The sequence below is a fragment of the Mchenga conophoros genome, linkage group LG18 (genome assembly GCF_057382185.1).
Source record: "Mchenga conophoros isolate Kocher_MC1m ecotype Shallow Benthic linkage group LG18, M_conophoros_male_GT1.1, whole genome shotgun sequence".
NCBI classification, from domain to species: Eukaryota; Metazoa; Chordata; class Actinopteri; order Cichliformes; family Cichlidae; genus Mchenga; species Mchenga conophoros.
The window spans coordinates 10,366,615-10,385,304 of NC_140543.1; the positions used below are offsets into that span (position 1 = coordinate 10,366,615).

Sequence of the window (18,690 nt, forward strand, 5' to 3'; positions counted from 1 at the left end):
TAAAAAAAACTGTAACAGCTTTCTGCAACAATTTGAAGTGCAACAACACAGCACTACAAAAATTAGACTAATGATTAAAAGCAATTCAATGAACCTATGTACTTAAAACATGGAGCTTGCCTGCTCAAGCACTTGCCTTGCTTGTCCAGAGGGAAATGCCTCTGTGGGATCCACAGGCTGACTTTGGGCTTTTGCTAAATGTTGCGTACTAGACTTACTCACCACTCAATGCATTTTACACGTTTAAATAGACAATTCGCTGAAAAATTTGAATCATATGTATTTCTGTTATTTCATTTTATTCTTATTTTAAAATATCTGTGATTTATGCCATCTGTTAATATAATGATGTTTGCCTGATGGTGCTCAATGTGCAAATTTTACATTGATTTGTTTATTAAATGGGGGAGGAGGGAGGGAGGGTAAGGCAGAGGACAGGGGAGATGCTGACAATAAACGCACACCAGGTGCTTAGGGGGAAAGGTATATTGCAGTGGAATCAAAGTTATTGATTACTCTTTCATATGGTTGTTTGTTTGTTTGTTTTTTTGTAATTCATCTAATTCATCAGATTAAAGATAAATCCCAGCCAAAAGTGAAAAAGAGAACACTTCCAGCAGGCTCCTGGTACATATTTTCGAGATTGAAGAAAAAAAGTCTTTAAAAATTCACAAGATTTTATGTAAATGTAAAGTGACATTCCTTTAAGTTTTGATTTACTGTAATGTAAAAGTACAGAAAGTTTCTGTGTTTTAATTATTTAAAAAATCGATATTTTTATACGGCTGTTGGAATATTATTAAATTTGTTTTAACACATTTCTTTGTTTTTTTTGTCTTGTTTCATTTTGTTTTATATTGTGAAGAGTAGCATCTTCGTCAGTGACAGAGCCTTGTATGAACAAGTAGGTTTTGCTGTTGTGTGTGTGATCTCTAAATGCGTGTTTGCGCTTGTGTGCCCAGCATACATGACACAGGAAAGTCTTTTGAATCATCTAACCCCCCGGGTGCTTTTCATTGCACAACACTTAGCTTAGAGTTAAAAGTGCCTACGGACACAGAAAAATGCATTCTGGTACATCACATTGGGACATCCGTTTTTAAAGAATGGATATAAAAATAACAGTTCATATTCTGTTTTAGCACATATACACAGATACAGAAAAATTCTATACGACACTCATACATGGTCATGAATACAAAGCTTTAGAAAGAAAACGGAAAAGCGGGACTTTTAAGGAAGAGCATGCCTCTCGGCATCCCTCCCCTCACTGACAGCATGTTATAGCCTGCGAGGCAGGAAAGGGTTCAGTTTGGTTTTTATGGTCTGAGCTCACAAGAACACCTTCAGACTTCGGGAACACATCACAGAGAGATAACAAACCATAAAAAGGTGAGTAATATCATGAATGAACATTTAGCATATTTTCTTTTGGACCTCCTTTTGATATTTTTGATAATTTCTAAGTTTAAATTAATGCATACCAAATGGTTTACAAACCTGCATGTTATGGAGCCCTTCCATATAAAGTTATTGGCATTCTTTGCAGTTCTTTTATGATTCCCAGTTTTTAACCAACATTTTTGAGAGGTTTTCTACCCAAAGAAATGCTTGAAATTGAATGAGATAAAGACAATCACACCACTTATTTTTTCTTTGCGATCAGTGTACAGACGCTTTTTACTACAGTGTCCAAAAGTGACTCAGACAATGTCTGTGACTTCTGCACTTCAGTTTTCTATGTGAAAAAATGAGGTGAGAAAAAGAAAAAAAATCAAGTTGAATCAAAGACTATGTTGAAACACTGTTCTTTGACGCAGTGCTGCCAATGTGCAACGTGTTTTAGCACGCTGCCTCTGAGGGCTGAATCGTTGGCTAGATACTTGGATACAAATATTTTAGAGGCTGTGTCAGGGTAGCACACGTCCCTCTTTAAAAAAGTATTAGTCATTTTTTTAAATCTTCCGTATCTGGTTATTATGGGGGTTTTTATTGAATGAACCAAATTGTCAAAGAACTCTGTGTTCAGTCATTTCTGTCACTTTTTGCCTCTTACATACCTTTCTATCTTTTCAGGTAATTCCTTTTTTTAATGCAGAGGGTTGATTCAATGGAAATACCACTTTTAATTATAACTTATGTGTCAGTGTGGAGCTCTCGATCATATACCCATTCAAACCACTTGTTCATATTTTTCACCTCATGTTTCATTTTACCGATTACCGAAATTACACATTAGCAGACCTCACAACTAGAAAAAATACAGTCACATAATTATGAGATGTTGTTTTTATATATAACTATATTATAAATTATGTTTTATAATATCTAAGTATATCACTGGTTGGAGATACAATACGTATGTGCATTTGTTTGATAAAAATTTTAGAGTTTCAATATTCATCTACCAGACATATTAAAGTAAACAACTATATCTAATTTGCTTAACACAGAGACAAAAGAGGTTGTGGTTTTAGGAAGTGTCTGAAATCCAACTGTACAGAGCTGATGGTAAATGTCAAAAAACACACTTTACCAAAGTCAAACTTTGTTGTTTTCATTTTTGTATAAATTTGCTCAGATCAATTAAGTAAGATACAATTTAAGCTTTAGCGGTGCAGGTGAGAACGTGTTTTGGATGGTCTCCCATGATAATTTCTGGATTAATGTGCATTAATCCAGAAATTACTTGTTACTGTCTTGACAAGTAATTTCTGTTCCATGTGGAGAGCCAGAAAAAGTACTTCTAAGGTGCTTATCTTAACACTTTCACGCATAGTGGTCACTAGAGTGGACAGCTATTCGAATGCTGTTTTCTTGCATTTGTGCCAGTGTTGATGCGATATTTGCACATAAATTACTACATTGGACACTGATGTGTCACTCCATACCCTGCCACCCACCGGTCGTTCAATGTTACTATAGATGTATGACGCGTTTCATTGTAATTATTGTTATTTAACCCTGTCATGCATGACTTATGACAACCTTAATATGGATTTTTTTTCTTGAATATTTATTAAGTATATAATATTTAAGTATTTATACATTTTTTTCATGCCTACAGATGAATAAAAATACTTTCAAAAATCCACACTGAAGTTGTCATAAGTCATGCATGAAAGGGTAAAAAATATAAATGAATGAAAGAATAAATACATAATACTGATATTATTGATATTATTGATACTGATATTATATTATAATCTGGTAACCGGACAGTTCCATGCTGAAAACTGTAAACATGAAGTTAGCATTTATCAAAGTGCTACTTTAGTGTTTTGGACGTCATTAGTTTTGTTTACTAAACTGTTGACTGAGTTTGTGTTTGAGGTTCTAATGTTTTTTCCCACCTTCAGGGTCAAAAATTCTTCTACAATGAGTAACACGAGTCTCCCACCTCTGACAAATCCAATTCCCACTGAACCAGCAGAAGAGAACGCTGTGAGCAATAACTATTTTACAGCCATTGGTGCCCTCATCCTCAGCTTGGTCTTCCTCCTGGGTGTCCCTGGAAATCTCTTCATTGTCTGGAGCATCCTGGCCCGCTGCCGACAACGCTCAGTCACCACCCTCCTCATCCTCAACTTGGCATGTGCTGATGGGTTCCTCATGGCTCTCTCCATCTTTTTCATCATCTACCTGGCCATGCAGTCGTGGGTCTTTGGTAACACCATGTGCAAAATTGTGTTCTACCTGTGCTACTCCAACATGTATGCATCAGTCTTTCTGATAACCCTGATGAGCGTGAACAGGCTGTTGGCCGTGGTCTTTCCACACACACTGTATCACCTGATCACCAGGAAGGTTGTGAAGAGGGTGATCCTAGGCACATGGGTGCTAGTGATGGCCATTTCCATTCCTTCGTTGGTGTTTCGAGATGTGAAAGAAGAAACTGATGATATGAATCAAAAAACATATGTGTGTGCACCCAATCACACACTGCGTAGACATGTAAGTACACTTGTGTTGGTTATTTGTCTGCCACTGATCTGATTAGATTCATAACCATATTTGTTTCCATTATCAAAATGCCTTCTAAAAACCTTCTGCATGTGAGAGCCAGTGAAATAGTGAATGAGGTATTGAACATGATCACGCTTTGAGCAAAAGGGCCAGAATTCTTCATTCATGACTTAATTAATAAAAGAAAAAACGGTTCTTTAAAAGACTGGTTAAATGTTGTTGGGGAAAAAATGCCTTACATTCTCAGATTAAAGGAGGATATTTTGGTTGTTTGTTTATTTCTCCTGAAATGTAGTATATCTCTGTTTAAACTGTAACTATTGATAAAAACTACCGTGTCAAAAAATACTCTTATAATACTCGACATTTTATTAGATATGATTTCATGAACAATTAGACAGCTAAAACATTTGCCTATTTTAACGGGAACACACTATCTGAAACTGAGAGGAAAGAAATATTGCAGATGTGTTTGTTACTGTGTTTAAGGCCTTGGAAGCTGCAGCTTAACTAGTGTTCAAAATGTAGTTAAAATAATTCAAATTACACCAGACTGCACGTTTTTTAAGCCCTTGAGCCCACAACGTAAATACTGATGTGGCACTGCACAAAAGTCTGAAAATCATTTTGCATTGATCCTTCATAAATGTAGTAATGCTCTTCTGTAAAACATTCCTTCTTTACAAGTAAAAGTCCTCCTTAAGTAAGGTGGCAAATTAGAATCAAAATATTCTAAAACTACATAAAGTAAAATGATTTATTTTGCAGAATGCCCCTTTTCAGATCAAAGACCATAACAACATTACTTGATTTTAGGTCTTCAGATGTTTCATTTTGTCCTCTCATTTGACAAAAAAACCCCAGAGAAGTTGATCAGTTTAAACAGTTTCATAATTTTGGCTCTATTTCTTTGTTTTTCATTTAATATCTAAGGAAACAGCTTTTCTTTATATCCTCTCATGTGCAGGTGAGGTTTGAGTACGCCTTTCAGACAGTGGCAGGATTCATTATTCCTTATGCAATCATTATAACCAGCTACGTTCTCATCCTGAAACGCCTGAGGGAGACCAGGTTTCAACGAAATATCCGCAGCGAGAAACTTATCCTGGCTATCGTCATAATGTCTGGCCTGTTCTGGTTGCCGTACCACGTCATCAACATGATACAGGTGTGCAAGGGCATCTTCTCTACCAATAACCCAATAACCACATCAAATCTGTTTGTAAATCGATTATCTGAGGATTCGATTGAATACTGAGTGGGTTGGTGTGTTTTTTTCCACCCAAGGTGGCAGCTGCGTGGTACCCAAAAGACTCAGCAACAAGAAAACGGTGAGTAACTGAAGATTTTCAGAAACATGGTGCTAAAGTTAGTGAAGTACAATATTGTCATTTTATGCATTATGTCCAGTAATAACAATACTCTGTAATTCAAAGCTGATATATGTAGTCTGTCTCCGTGCATGCAGTGACACACACCTAGATTTAATTTTTACCATCCAGTAAACTGAATATACTATAATTGTAAAGAGTTTGAATGTGCCACCATCTTCAGTATATAATATTATCAAAATATTCCAAAATCTGGAGAAATCTCAATATCCGGGCTTCATGTGACACTGCACTAAAAGCAGGCAGGATTCTGTTGTGGAAAATCACTGCAGGGGTTCAGGACCACTTCCAGAAATCTCTCTGTGAATACCATGTTCACCTTACCATCCAAAAGGTTGAAGCTCTAACAAACAAGAGACAGAGTATCGTATCGTCACTGATTTCTAGACTCGATTCGATTCCAATTCACAAGGTCCCGATTCAATTCGATCCATGATTCGATTCAATTCAATTCAATTTTGACCCAGACAGTCAGAGATATTATAATTCTGATCATTTATCAATACTGGCACTTGTGAGACTTCATCAGAGATGTAAGCAACACAGAAGATGCCTTTGTGTCAAAGTAACTGAGGGTAAAACACAGAAAAAGATTAAGGAGAGTTTCCTGGCCTGGCTTTTTATAGCAGATAACCTAAAATATATATATACAGTGGGGCAAAAAAGTATTTAGTCAGCCACCGATTGTGCAAGTTCCCCCACCTAAAATGATGACAGAGGTCAGTAATTTGCACCAGAGGTACACTTCAACTGTGAGAGACAGAATGTGAAAAAAAATATCCATGAATCCACATGGTAGGATTTGTAAAGAATTTATCCGTAAATCAGGGTGGAAAATAAGTATAACAAAAATACAACTCAATACTTTGTAACATAACCTTTGTTGGCAATAACAGAGGTCAAACGTTTACTATAGGTCTTTACCAGGTTTGCACACACAGTAGCTGGTATTTTGGCCCATTCCTCCATGCAGATCTTCTCGAGAGCAGTGATGTTTTGGGGCTGTCGCCGAGCAACACGGACTTTCAACTCCCGCCATAGATTTTCTATGGGGTTGAGGTCTGGAGACTGGCTAGGCCACTCCAGGACTTTCAAATGCTTCTTACAGAGCCACTCCTTTGTTGCCCGGGCGGTGTGTTTTGGATCATTGTCATGTTGGAAGACCCAGCCTCGTTTCATCTTCAAAGTTCTCACTGATGGAAGGAGGTTTTGGCTCAAAATCTCACGATACATGGCCCCATTCATTCTGTCCTTAACACGGATCAGTCGTCCTGTCCCCTTGGCAGAAAAACAGCCCCATAGCATGATGTTTCCACCCCCATGCTTCACAGTAGGTATGGTGTTCTTGGGATGCAACTCAGTATTCTTCGTCCTCCAAACACGACGAGTTGAGTTTATACCAAAAAGTTCTACTTTGGTTTCATCTGACCACATGACATTCTCCCAATCCTCTGCTGTATCATCCATGTGCTCTCTGGCAAACTTCAGACGGGCCTGGACCTGCACTGGCTTCAGCAGCGGAACACGTCTGGCACTGCGGGATTTGATTCCCTGCCGTTGTAGTGTGTCACTGATGGTGACCTTTGTTACTTTGGTCCCAGCTCTCTGCAGGTCATTCACCAGGTCCCCCCGTGTGGTTCTGGGATCTTTGCTCACCGTTCTCATGATCATTTTGACCCCACGGGATGAGATCTTGCGTGGAGCCCCAGATCGAGGGAGATTATCAGTGGTCTTGTATGTCTTCCATTTTCTGATGATTGCTCCCACAGTTGATTTTTTCACACCAAGCTGCTTGCCTATTGTAGATTCACTCTTCCCAGTCTGGTGCAGGTCTACAATACTTTTCCTGGTGTCCTTCGAAAGCTCTTTGGTCTTGGCCATGGCGGAGTTTGGAGTCTGACTGTTTGAGGCTGTGGACAGGTGTCTTTTATACAGATGATGAGTTCAAACAGGTGCCATTCATACAGGTAACGAGTGGGGGACAGAAAAGCTTCTTACAGACGACGTTACAGGTCTGTGAGAGCCAGAGATTTTCCTTGTTTGAGGTGACCAAATACTTATTTTCCACCCTAATTTACGAATAAATTCTTTACAAATCCTACCATGTGAATTCATGGATTTTTTTTTCACATTCTGTCTCTCACAGTTGAAGTGTACCTCTGGTGCAAATTACTGACCTCTGTCATCATTTTAAGTGGGGGAACTTGCACAATCGGTGGCTGACTAAATACTTTTTTGCCCCACTGTATATATGCAGTAGATCAAAAATGGAAGAAAAGCACAAATCAGTATATGAACATTACTGATGCTGCTGAAGTGAAGCTGTGCATTCAGAGGGTTTATTAGAGACACTTAAAAAACAAAAACAAACAGCGGCCGACAGTGCTGTTAACAATGGTAGACTGGTGTGTAATGGGAAACTGTTCTTGAAGTACACTGAGAGAGAGCAAGAGAGAGAGAGCTGTGCAGGAATTGTGATTTTATTGTGGTGGAAGCAAAACAGCAAAAGTCAGAGCGAATTAATGGCGATGTTTATGAAATGTGAAGCATAGTTTTGATCTTCTTTTGCTGCCAGTCAATTTAGTTTGGAGAGTGACAAAACCTGCAGCTTCAGAAGGTGTGAGCTCTCAGCTTTCAGCCCCAGTGGGTGAGAAAGCCGACATCTCACAGATTCTGAAGCATCGGCTCTGCGCATTGTGTTTACATCTTTGTGTGGAATCCATTTACCTGCTCTCACTTGCTTTTTTAGCTGTTTGGTGGTTGTTGAAATAGTTTTGTGAGTTTTAACCTGAGATTCTGGCATTTCTGGCAAAATACATGTATATTTAAAAGTTGATTCAGGATTTAATGAATCAATATCACTTTATTCAAGCTAAAATTTTAATTTTCTGATTGTAGCAGTCCCCCGGACCAAGGAAGAAATAGAGAGAGCCTCGACGGGTGCAGTAATTTTTACTTTGAGATTCATTCAGAATCTAACAGTGCGCCAGGTGCGCCAATGCACCGTGAAAACTAAACAGAAACACAAAATACATTTTCTTAGACGCTTATTACAAATATGAACTCAAATAAAGCAGAAAATACAACAAAATATCAATTAAGCAAAGAAATACAACTTAAAACATGTACCTCGCTCCGCATTCCAAGGGCTGCAAATTGTTCGTTTCGCTAGAGTCCGGTATCACGCTGCTTCACGCTTCATTGAGAGCTGCCTACTGGGAAATGTGCGCCACAAAACCGGTCTGAGCTGGAAGTGCAGCTTGCCGCTAACTAAACAACAGAGCCCTCTACTGGACACTACGCGTAGCTGTTCAGGCTTAGATCAATAAACAAAACTGGACCTTTACACTCCCACCAAATCATGTATAATAAACAACATTCTTTACATGATTTCCAGCTGTAACATATGGACATTACTACAAGAACGAACACAATTTCAAATACATCATCAATAAACTTTCGCAAATACGCCTGATGTGACAGTATTGATTGAAACATCAATTAGTTATTTTCTAATAGAACTACAAGCTTTTGAACAGGTCGCTCAACTACGTGAGGTTTGTGTGCTGTTCCCTGCTTCTTTATTAAGCCTCGATCGCCAACTTGAAGCTTGACTCTGCGGACCAAACCGTCATCTTCTTCTGGTGCTTCAACCACTCGAGCCAGTTGCCACTGATTTCTGGGAAGCATGTCTTCTTTGATAATGACTATGTCATTGACTTTAAGATTTCGACGTGGTAGGTGCCATTTCTGTCTCATAGATATGTTCAGAAGGTACTCTCTTTTCCATCTACTCCAAAACTGCTCAGTGAGATACTGGACTCTGCGCCAACGTTTCCTTGCATATAAGTCCTCTTTCACAAACTTTCCTGGTGGAGGCAGTGCAACCTTTGATTTCATCAATATGAGGTGATTTGGAGTTAGAGGTTCAGGAGATTTAGGATCATTGATTCCATCGACGCTCAGTGGTCGACCATTAACTATAAACATCGCCTCATAGAATAGAGTTCTTAGAGAGCTGTCATCCAGCCTGCCTTGGCATTGAGCAATGGTGGCATTGAGAACATTGCGGATGGTTCGAATCTGTCGTTCCCACACACCTCCGGCATGGCTAGCAGATGGGGCATTGAAGACGAACTCACACTGTTTATTGGCAAGGAATGCTTCTAAGGCATCCATGTCACATTGTTTAAGAGACTCTCTTAGCTCATTTTTGGCTCCAATAAAGTTTGTACCCTGGTCACTGTACAACTTACAAACAGCTCCTCTTAAGCTGATGAAACATCTCAGAGCGTTGATGAAAGAGTCAGTAGAAAGATCCTCAAGCATCTCAATGTGGACTGCACGTGAGGAAAGACATGTAAAGAGGAGTCCGTATCTTTTATGCTCTTTGCGACCTTGTTTTGTGACAAATGGTCCGAAACAGTCCATTCCACAATACATGAAAGGATCTGAGATTTCAACTCGTTCCTTTGGAAGTTCAGACATGCGTTGTTCTTCTGGTGAACGTCTTAGTTTTCGACATTGAACACATTTGCTTATTAGTTTTGCAACTTCCTTGCTCCCACCAATCACCCAAAACCCATTCGATCTGATTTCCATGAGAGTTTGGCTTCTACCTTGATGACAAATCTGTGCATGAAAATGAGCAATGATCAACTTTGTAATGTGATGGTCTTTTGGGAGGATGATGGGGTGCTTAAGTCCCTGACAGAGTGTTGACTTCTTCAGTCTTCCTCCAACACGGAGAAGTCCTTGATCTAGCACTGGATCTACTCTAAAGAGGGGACTTGAACTCGGAAGGTTATCTCCCACCTTCAACACTTCCATCTCTTGAGAAAAGGCCTGCTGCTGAAGGAGCTTTATTATTGTGTCAGCAGCTGTTCTCCGTTCATCTACTGTTACAAAGTTTCCATACTGGGCGGGCTTTGCTGGATCTCAATCCTTTTATCCTTGCAACCACTTTAAGGAGCATTGACCAGCTTGAAAACCTTGACAAACGGCTGAGGATATTGTCTTGTTCACTTGTTTGAGTTGTGAGAGCTTTGACTGCTTTGACTTCTGGATCCCCTACTAACAACACAGCTGAGGGGCTGGGTGCATATGAAATGTCATGTTCCCACAGAAACTTTGGACCAGACAACCAACATGTTGACATGATTTCTGATGCACTGAGCCCTCTAGAGGCGTAATCTGCAGGATTCTGAGCTGTGTCAATGTAGTGCCACTGTCTGGGATCTGTAGTTTGCCTAATTAACTGAACACGGTTGGCAACGAAGACGTGGAACCGTCGTGCCTCATTGTTAATATAGGCTAAGACTACTTGGGAGTCAGTCCAAAAGAACTCTTCATTAACCCTTTAGAGCCGATCGGAGCGGGAACGCTCTGTTATGCGTAACTATTTTTAAATCCCAGTAGCACTGCAACCACGTAAGCTAGCGCAAAAATTTTTTTTGCATATGAAACCGGAGGAGTTGTACTTACATCTGATGCCATCAGCTTGTCCTAGGTCACGGTTTCCTTCCACATAAAGCTTTGCAAAAACTGCATAAAAAGCGCTTGCAGGAACAAAAACATAATATTCCAGAAACACGCTTTACCGATCTGATCAGCTGTTCAAAACACTTCCTACGTTGGAATAGACGTCAGCGCGAACTTTTGCATTTCCGCCATTACTTGCCCGAAACCGGAAGTGACGTCATTTTCGCGGAAATGTAGTCTTTTTTGCGATCAGGGCCTCAGGGCCTATACTGCTCTTTTTAAAAGTTATCTTTGACTTTATGACTTTCTGTGTCGTTTCTGGGATGCTTAGGACTCATATTGCACTGCTGGAAATAGTTTATTTTGATGCATATGCTGCTTTTTTGCAAATTTGCAGTATAATATTTATTTTCGTTTTTCCTGCAGTGTATAAAAATTGGTGTATTTCAAAAATAAAACTATGAAGACACTCAAAATAAATTTCCTGTGGTAGGAAACTATTTTGTGCAACTTTTTTGTATTTACAGTTTTGAGGGATAAGACTCTTAAATTTCTCTAACTACAAATATATGTTAAAAAATCAAAAACGATTTTCAATTTTTTTGTAGTTTATTGCACTTTTTTGCAATTTATGTAATTACTATGCACTTAATGAATACATATTATTAAAATCTGGGCTATAATGGTTGTATTGATGTATAGCAACTTGAAATGCTCCCAAAAATGGCTCCACAGCATGTAAAAATATAATATAAGCTCTGGCGGACTTGGTTCTATGGTAGGTCTTAAAGGGTTAATGCACATCTGAAGCTCTGCTTTTAGCATGCTGCTCATTCTAGCTGATGTGACTGCGGCTGAGAGTTCTAATCGCGGGATACTTGTGACCTTGGTAGGTGCGACTCTTGCCTTAGCCATAACAAGACTACAGTGGACCTTCTCGTTGCTGAGGTACCTAATATAGGAGCATGCACCATATCCTAAATCACTAGCATCACAAAAGTGGTGCAGTTCCACCTTTACAATGTCTGTTAGTTCTGGTGGGTGGTAACATCTAGGCACTGCAACCGATTTTAGTCTTTCCAACCCATCTTTCCAGTCCTCCCACCGTGAGCGTAAGTTGTCAGGAAGGGGGTCATCCCATTCAATGCCTCTGCGACACAGTTCCTGTAGGATACCTTTGCCTCTTAAGGTGAAGGGAGCTACGAACCCTAGTGGGTCGTACAGGGATGAGATCACTGACAGTATGCTCCGGCGAGTAGGAGGTTGGTCCTTAGTGTTTATTTTGAAACTGAAAGTGTCATTTTTGATTGACCACTGGATGCCGAGCACATGGCCTTCAGCTGTTGTGTCAGGTTTGAGATCGAGCGGTTCTGTGGTGTCTGCTCTGTCTGAGGGTTCCAGCTGGGAAAGCGCATCACTTTGGTTTGAGTTGAACTTGTGCAGATGTAGACCGCCAAGTCTACAAAGTGCTTGTGTTTCGGTGATGAGTTCTTGTGCCTCTTTAACTGATGGGACACTAGTTAGACCATCGTCTACATAAAAGTTCTGTTCAACAAACTCTGAGGCCTTAGGATAGTCTGCTCTGTACTGTTGTGCCAAATATTTCAGGCCGAAATTAGCACATCCAGGGGATGAACTGGCACCGAATAGATGTACAGCCATTCTGTATTCTCTGGGTTCTTTGTCTAATTGTCCATCCTGCCACCACAGAAATCTCAGATAGTTGCGCATGTCTGGACAAACAGAGAACTGGTGGAACATTCTCTCGATATCACAGATTATGGCTACATTTTACCCCCACCAATGAGTTGATCATATCTGGACCTGTGAGAAGAGTGTCGTTTAATGAGACACCGAGAAATTTTGCTGAACAGTCAAAGACAACTCTTAGCTTGGCTGGTTTTTTCGGGTGATATACCCCATGGTGTGGGATGTACCATGCAGTCTTGCCTTCAGACAAAGGAGGTGCTAATTCTGCATCACCACTGCTGATAATGTCTCTCATAAAGGAACAGTAATGTTCATGATACTGTTTATCAGCCTTTAGCCTTTTCTTCAGGTGTTGCAGTCGGACTGTGGCTAACTTCTTATTGTTGGGAAGCGCTGGTGGATCATTGCCCTTGAAGGGAAGCGGCATCTCATAGTGCCCATCTGATCTTTGTTTTATTGTATCACTGAGGATTTGTATGAAGCGAACATCATCCTGTGATACATACTTATCCTCATAGTTTCTCTCATTAAAGTCAGTCTCTAGGACTTTGAGTACTTCTGTGGCTGATGGTATGGGCATTTCTTTGACTGTGATCCTGTGCACATAACTCTGGTTACCTTCTCTGTCTAGGTGAGGATTACCAGAACCAATAATACTCCATCCTAGTAGGGTTCTTTGTGCGAAAGGTTCGTTTATTTTGCCTGTGACGATCTCTAGGGGGGCTAGTGCTGATGGGCAGTCATAACCAATCAATAGACCTACTTCACAGTTCTGCAATGGCTGTAACTTGTTAGCTAAGCCTTCAAGGTGTGGCCACTGAAGTGCAGTTTCCTTGGTAGGGATATGAGACTTGTCAACTGGGATAAAGTCACGAGAGTAGACGTGTTCTATTCGGACACGAGTCTCAGAATCAAACCAACGCACCTGTAAGTTGTTGGCAAGTTTACTTGCAACGACTGTGTCGACGGAAGTCATGGTGCTAAGCTTTAACTGCACTGGTTGGGCGTCTACATTTAGTTCTGAGGCCAAATCCTCTAAAATAAAGGATGAGTCACTCTGGGTGTCAAGCAGGGCATATGTAAGTATTTCTTTCTCAGGCTCAGATGCAACTGACACAAATACTGGTACTATGCTGGATGTGGAAGATAGTTTCCTTGTTAGTACATGAGTCATAACATTATGCACTTCCTTGTTTGCACCTTCATCTGGGGATTTAGAATCCTCAGTTTTCTTTTCTTTAGGTTCATTCACTCTTTCTGTGTGTAGACAGGTGGGGTGACGCCGACCACACTTACTACAGGAGTGACGTCCTCTGCATTCTTTGGTTACATGACCCCTCCTCAAACACCCAAAGCAGAGACGATTTTCTTGAATGAAAACTTTCTTGTCATCACTAGTTTTCGCTGCAAAAGCAGGACACTTAGCTATGCCGTGCGATTCTTCTTTGCAAAACAAACATGGGGGTTTAGGTCTAGAAGTAGATACTGGGATTGGTGGAGACTTTGGTTGGATGGTAGTACTGAGTGCCTTCGCTCTTTTAACATGCTGCTCTTCTGATGCCCTTTCGTTTATTAGGAATGGTGAGGCAACAGGATTGCAAACTACTTTAGCTTCATTTTGTATGAACTTTGTAAAGCGAGCGAAGTTGGGGTAGTCTTGGCTTTTGTCTAGCTCCTCCACCACAATGCGGCTCCATCTCTGCACTATCCACTCAGGCAGTTTTCTTAGAAGCTTGTGATTTTCCTCACAATCATTAAGGATCTCTAGGCCTTTGACTTGAGGGATAGCCTCTGCACAGCTTTGGAGAAAATCTGCCAACTCCCTCAGTGCTTTAGGATCATTGGCAGCTATTTTAGGCCATTTTGTGAGTTTAGCCCTAAAGGCTCTTTGGATAACAAATGGGCTGCCATACCTTTCCTCTAAAACGCTCCAAATGCCTGCGTATGCCTGCTCACTGTTGCGGAAGAAATATCCCTCTACTGCCTTTCGTGCTTCACCTGCAAGATAGCTCTTTAGATACAACATTTTCTCACACACAGGTAAAGGTTTGTCACCAATTAGTGCCATAAAGGATACCTTCCAATCCATAAACTTTAGGGGGTCGCCACTAAAGATGGTGGGCTCAGGTACAGGAAGCCTGTTTAGGGTAAGAGAGCTGGCGAGGGCTTGAACTAAGCTAAGTTCTTCACGTTCTGGAGTAGTATTGTGAGGTCTAAATGTTGGTGCTTGTGGATTTAAAGAGATGCACTGTTGGGGAGATTTGCGGAATTTTCTAAGTTGTAGCAGGACACTTGATCATGGCTTTCAATGTCATTTTGAGCGCTAAGGGCTCTTACTCGTGCAGCTGCTACTTTCACTTCGCTGTCTGCCTTTAACTGTTGAAGTTTAGTCTTTTCCTCCTCCAACTTTGCCTTTGTTTCCACTTCCTTTATTTTCCACTCATTTTCCATTTGGCTGATCTTGGTTTCCTGTGCCAATATTTCTTGTGTGGCCTTTGCTTGTTCCACTTTGGCTGCAAGTTCAGCTTCTGCTTCCACCTCACGACTGCCAGTAGAATCTGCCTTTGAGCGTGCAACTGAACCCTCTGGGAACGACGTTTCAGTTTTTGTATCACCAAACACAGAACTATAGTCCCTTTTGTTTAACATCACTCGTACTCTTTCCTTTTCAAGGCGATCGTTAAAGAGCTGATCGATATTTTCCTGTCGTTTAGCAACAACTTCACAAATGTCAGTTGTAAGCACTGCACAAACATCCATTCGCTTAACAATGTCGGGCGTCATGGATTGGCTGCGGCGAATGGGTTCATAATGCTGTTGTACTACAGCGTGCTTGTCTCTTATGTCATGACTGGCATTGTTTAGCTCTTCAGGTGAGCAGAAAGTTTTCAGCTTTGTTCTGATTTCTTTAGCTGCCTTCTTCCAAGTGTCATAAGCTTTGTTAAATGCCTTCTCATTTTTCTTTGCCTCATATTCCTGCATTTCTTTACCCTTTTCAGTTAAATGCCTTTCACGATTGCTGGATCTTACTCCTTGTTGCTCTGAGTCGTCGGCTTCTTCAGCAGCGTTCAACATTTTGTTACTGTAATGTGTATGTTGCTCTATGCGATAACGTCTGGACTTAAACTTACGTGAGTGTTACTTTTGGAAACAATGCTCACATCAGACGTTTACATCACATAAATAAACAGATTAGCACCCACATATTAGACAAAATGTAACTGTAAATACCGCTGATATACGTTACTTTCAAGAAGAATAAACCCATACAATTTAAAGATTGTAATTACTCAGTGCAATGCAGTATACCTTTAAGGCTGTAACCACAAAAATATTTAAGGCAAGTAATTCTGAATTAGAGTGCAGAGTCCTGTTATCAGCAAAGTCCTTAATGGGCATAATACCTGCACCTTTGTAAAGTGACCATCAGAGTTCAAAGGGGAGGTAGGCAACGAAGCAAAGATGATCTTGACTGGTGTAGAAATCTCTCACAGCTGACACACGGACCCAGCTCGTGGCACGGGCTGCACTCATCTGGCATGGGAGCTAGCAAGTAGCCTTCACTCAGCGATCGAGTTTTCACTGTAACAGTCCCCCGGACCAAGGAAGAAATAGAGAGAGCCTCGACGGGTGCAGTAATTTTTACTTTGAGATTCATTCAGAATCTAACAGTGCGCCAGGTGCGCCAATGCACCGTGAAAACTAAACAGAAACACAAAATACATTTTCTTAGACGCTTATTACAAATATGAACTCAAATAAAGCAGAAAATACAACAAAATATCAATTAAGCAAAGAAATACAACTTAAAACATGTACCTCGCTCCGCATTCCAAGGGCTGCAAATTGTTCGTTTCGCTAGAGTCCGGTATCACGCTGCTTCACGCTTCATTGAGAGCTGCCTACTGGGAAATGTGCGCCACAAAACCGGTCTGAGCTGGAAGTGCGGCTTGCCGCTAACTAAACAACAGAGCCCTCTACTGGACACTACGCGTAGCTGTTCAGGCTTAGATCAATAAACAAAACTGGACCTTTACACTGATTTTAATCGGAAATTCAATTATCGAAACCCACCCCTAGTTGAGACTCCTCCTCTGGACATGTGCAGAGGAGGAGTAGTAGGTAAACTGGATTACAGATATGCAATAAGGAGCTGCCAGGAAGGAGAAAAAGACCGCAGAGAAAATTCAGAATGAGAATACTTTAATTATCCCTGGGGATTATGCGGTTGCAGAACCCTGAAGGGAGAAGCCAAAAGAATAATAATAAAAAGACTCAGAAAGCATCTTTTTATGGAAGGTCTCCATATGTCTTGATACTGCAGGTGATGATTAAGGGGTCCTTGAGTCACTCTGTACAAAAACAATCACCATCAATGTGAAAAATCCAACTTTAACTTTCTTCCCTGCAGATTGCAGGATTTTGCCGACTTAACCCGAGCGGTGACCTCAGCTTTGTCCTTCATCAGCAGCTGTGCTACCCCGGTCCTCTACACCTTTGCCGGTAAATCCTATATCAAGAATAATGGCTTTGCCTTTATGGCTAAGCTGTTTGAGGGAACATCATCGGAAACAGGACCCAAAACCACCCGGTTCACAGCAACAGACGATCTGGGAAAGAATAACGTTGATTCTGAAAATCATACACTGGCTTCTACTCAACAAAATCGATGTTGAATTAACTTAATGCACTTAACAGACTGTATATAAATGAGAACATTTAAAATTGTGTAAATCTTTAAACGGAATATGTAGCTTGAGCATTTGAGGCTACAGACGATAAGCACCAGCACAGTATATTTAGAATCTGATAACAGAGTTTAAGTGAAAGTCAGAGGCACAGGCACAGCTGGGCTACTTTTGCTTGCATGCACCTGAATATCTGTAAAGTGTATAGGACTGTACATACTTTTTTTTGTGTGTCACATTATGTGTATGTGAGAATGCTACCTAACATAGAAAGCAGACTCAGCTGAGTGTTTTCATGCTTAGTGTGTTCATTTATAGTCAGGTGAATGAATGAAGATGGGACGATTGGGGAAGTTTGCGAAGTTTGGCCTTACACAGAGACACAGATTGAATGGTTTATATGACACTGTGTGGGATGTGTTCATGTGATGTGTGTGTGTGTGTGTTTTAAATGTAACGTTTAAGAATTGTAAATGGCTGTACCCAAAAGGCAGACTCACAAAATAAAGCTCAGTAGGTTGATTTATAATGATATAACTATATAAAATGAGCTGACAAAGAGTGATGTAGCCTAGGTGGGCCTAGGACGTAGTCTAAGAGGGTCATGAGAGAGAAAACAAGTGTAAGTGATGACTTGCAGGGAGGAGAAAAAAGTTCAGCTCAGAGGAGACATTGTGAAGTATTCCTCAAGGCAGGCCTAATCAAAATTAGGTTTTTGGGGCCTTCTATTACTGTCAGTAATACTGCTTAGTGATCATTCACACACCTACTATTATCCTATTTCATTTTCTAATGTTCCATTATAAATATGCTTGTGAAACTAGATGTGAGAACTTTTTGTTGTTGTTAGATTGAGCTTTAGCACTGTAGATTACAAAAAATCAAAAAAACAATTTGCACACTTGCAGAAACATAATTCAAATAATATTTAGCAAAGTCAGCATCTCCCCCTAATGGCCACACAGAGAAGCAATATACAAAACCTCAAAGAGCTGCACAGTTGCAGCAGTGTTGTTTGCATCATCTTATTGCCAGCCTGGAAAGTTTAACCCATCTATGACTTTAATCTGAATTGGTAGTAAGTTCAGCTGCAAGTGTGCCTGGGATTGATTTACACTTGATATTCAGTGTGATATAATATTGTAATGATTGTTAAAGGCTATTCTACTGTGACAGGTTGACTACCTGTGTGCACTGTTGTTGTTTCTTTAAGAGACATGTTTGGTTGCGCAGCAGGAAATGTCAGTGAGTGTGTGCAGGAAGAGAAAGGGAGTTCTTGTTGTTCGGAGCTGGAGAGGAGTTATACCGGAGGTCTGTCTTAGGGGTTAACAGCCCGTGTTTCTCTACCTACACAATAAACCGTGGTGAGATCAAAACGTCTGGTTCTTGAGAGCATGTGTGAACATTATAATATTAACTAGGATACTGAATGTCATAGGCCAACTAAAATTAAC

At 40.5% G+C, this 18,690-nt stretch overlaps 1 protein-coding gene across 2 annotated transcripts; it reads left to right on the forward strand.

The window, feature by feature from the left end:
- The first annotated feature begins 16 nt into the window (after positions 1-16).
- Positions 17-18,612, forward strand: LOC146553243 (leukotriene B4 receptor 1-like). 2 transcript variants are annotated; one of them, XM_085254867.1, is made up of 5 exons: positions 17-1,392; positions 3,360-3,954; positions 4,934-5,134; positions 5,254-5,297; positions 16,960-18,612. In XM_085254867.1, exons 2-5 carry the CDS (start codon positions 3,379-3,381, stop codon positions 17,222-17,224), a joined length of 1,086 nt encoding a protein of 361 aa, XP_085110993.1. In that variant the 5' UTR covers positions 17-1,392; positions 3,360-3,378; the 3' UTR covers positions 17,225-18,612. The 2 variants fall into 2 exon arrangements, with proteins under 2 accessions (XP_085110993.1, XP_085110992.1); XM_085254866.1 differs by lacking the exon at positions 17-1,392 and having other exon boundaries at positions 2,324-3,954.
- Positions 18,613-18,690: the final 78 nt, after the last annotated feature.

What these genes read in the sequence shown, in the direction of transcription:
- LOC146553243 (XM_085254866.1), top strand. Translation starts at nt 3,340, where the DNA reads ATGTTTTTTCCCACCTTCAGGGTCAAAAATTCTTCTACAATGAGTAAC. An exon ending in ACGTCATCAACATGATACAG is followed by an intron (nt 5,135 to 5,253) that starts GTGTGCAAGGGC and finishes TTTCCACCCAAG; the next exon opens with GTGGCAGCTGCGTGGTACCC. An exon ending in GACTCAGCAACAAGAAAACG is followed by an intron (nt 5,298 to 16,959) that starts GTGAGTAACTGA and finishes TCTTCCCTGCAG; the next exon opens with ATTGCAGGATTTTGCCGACT.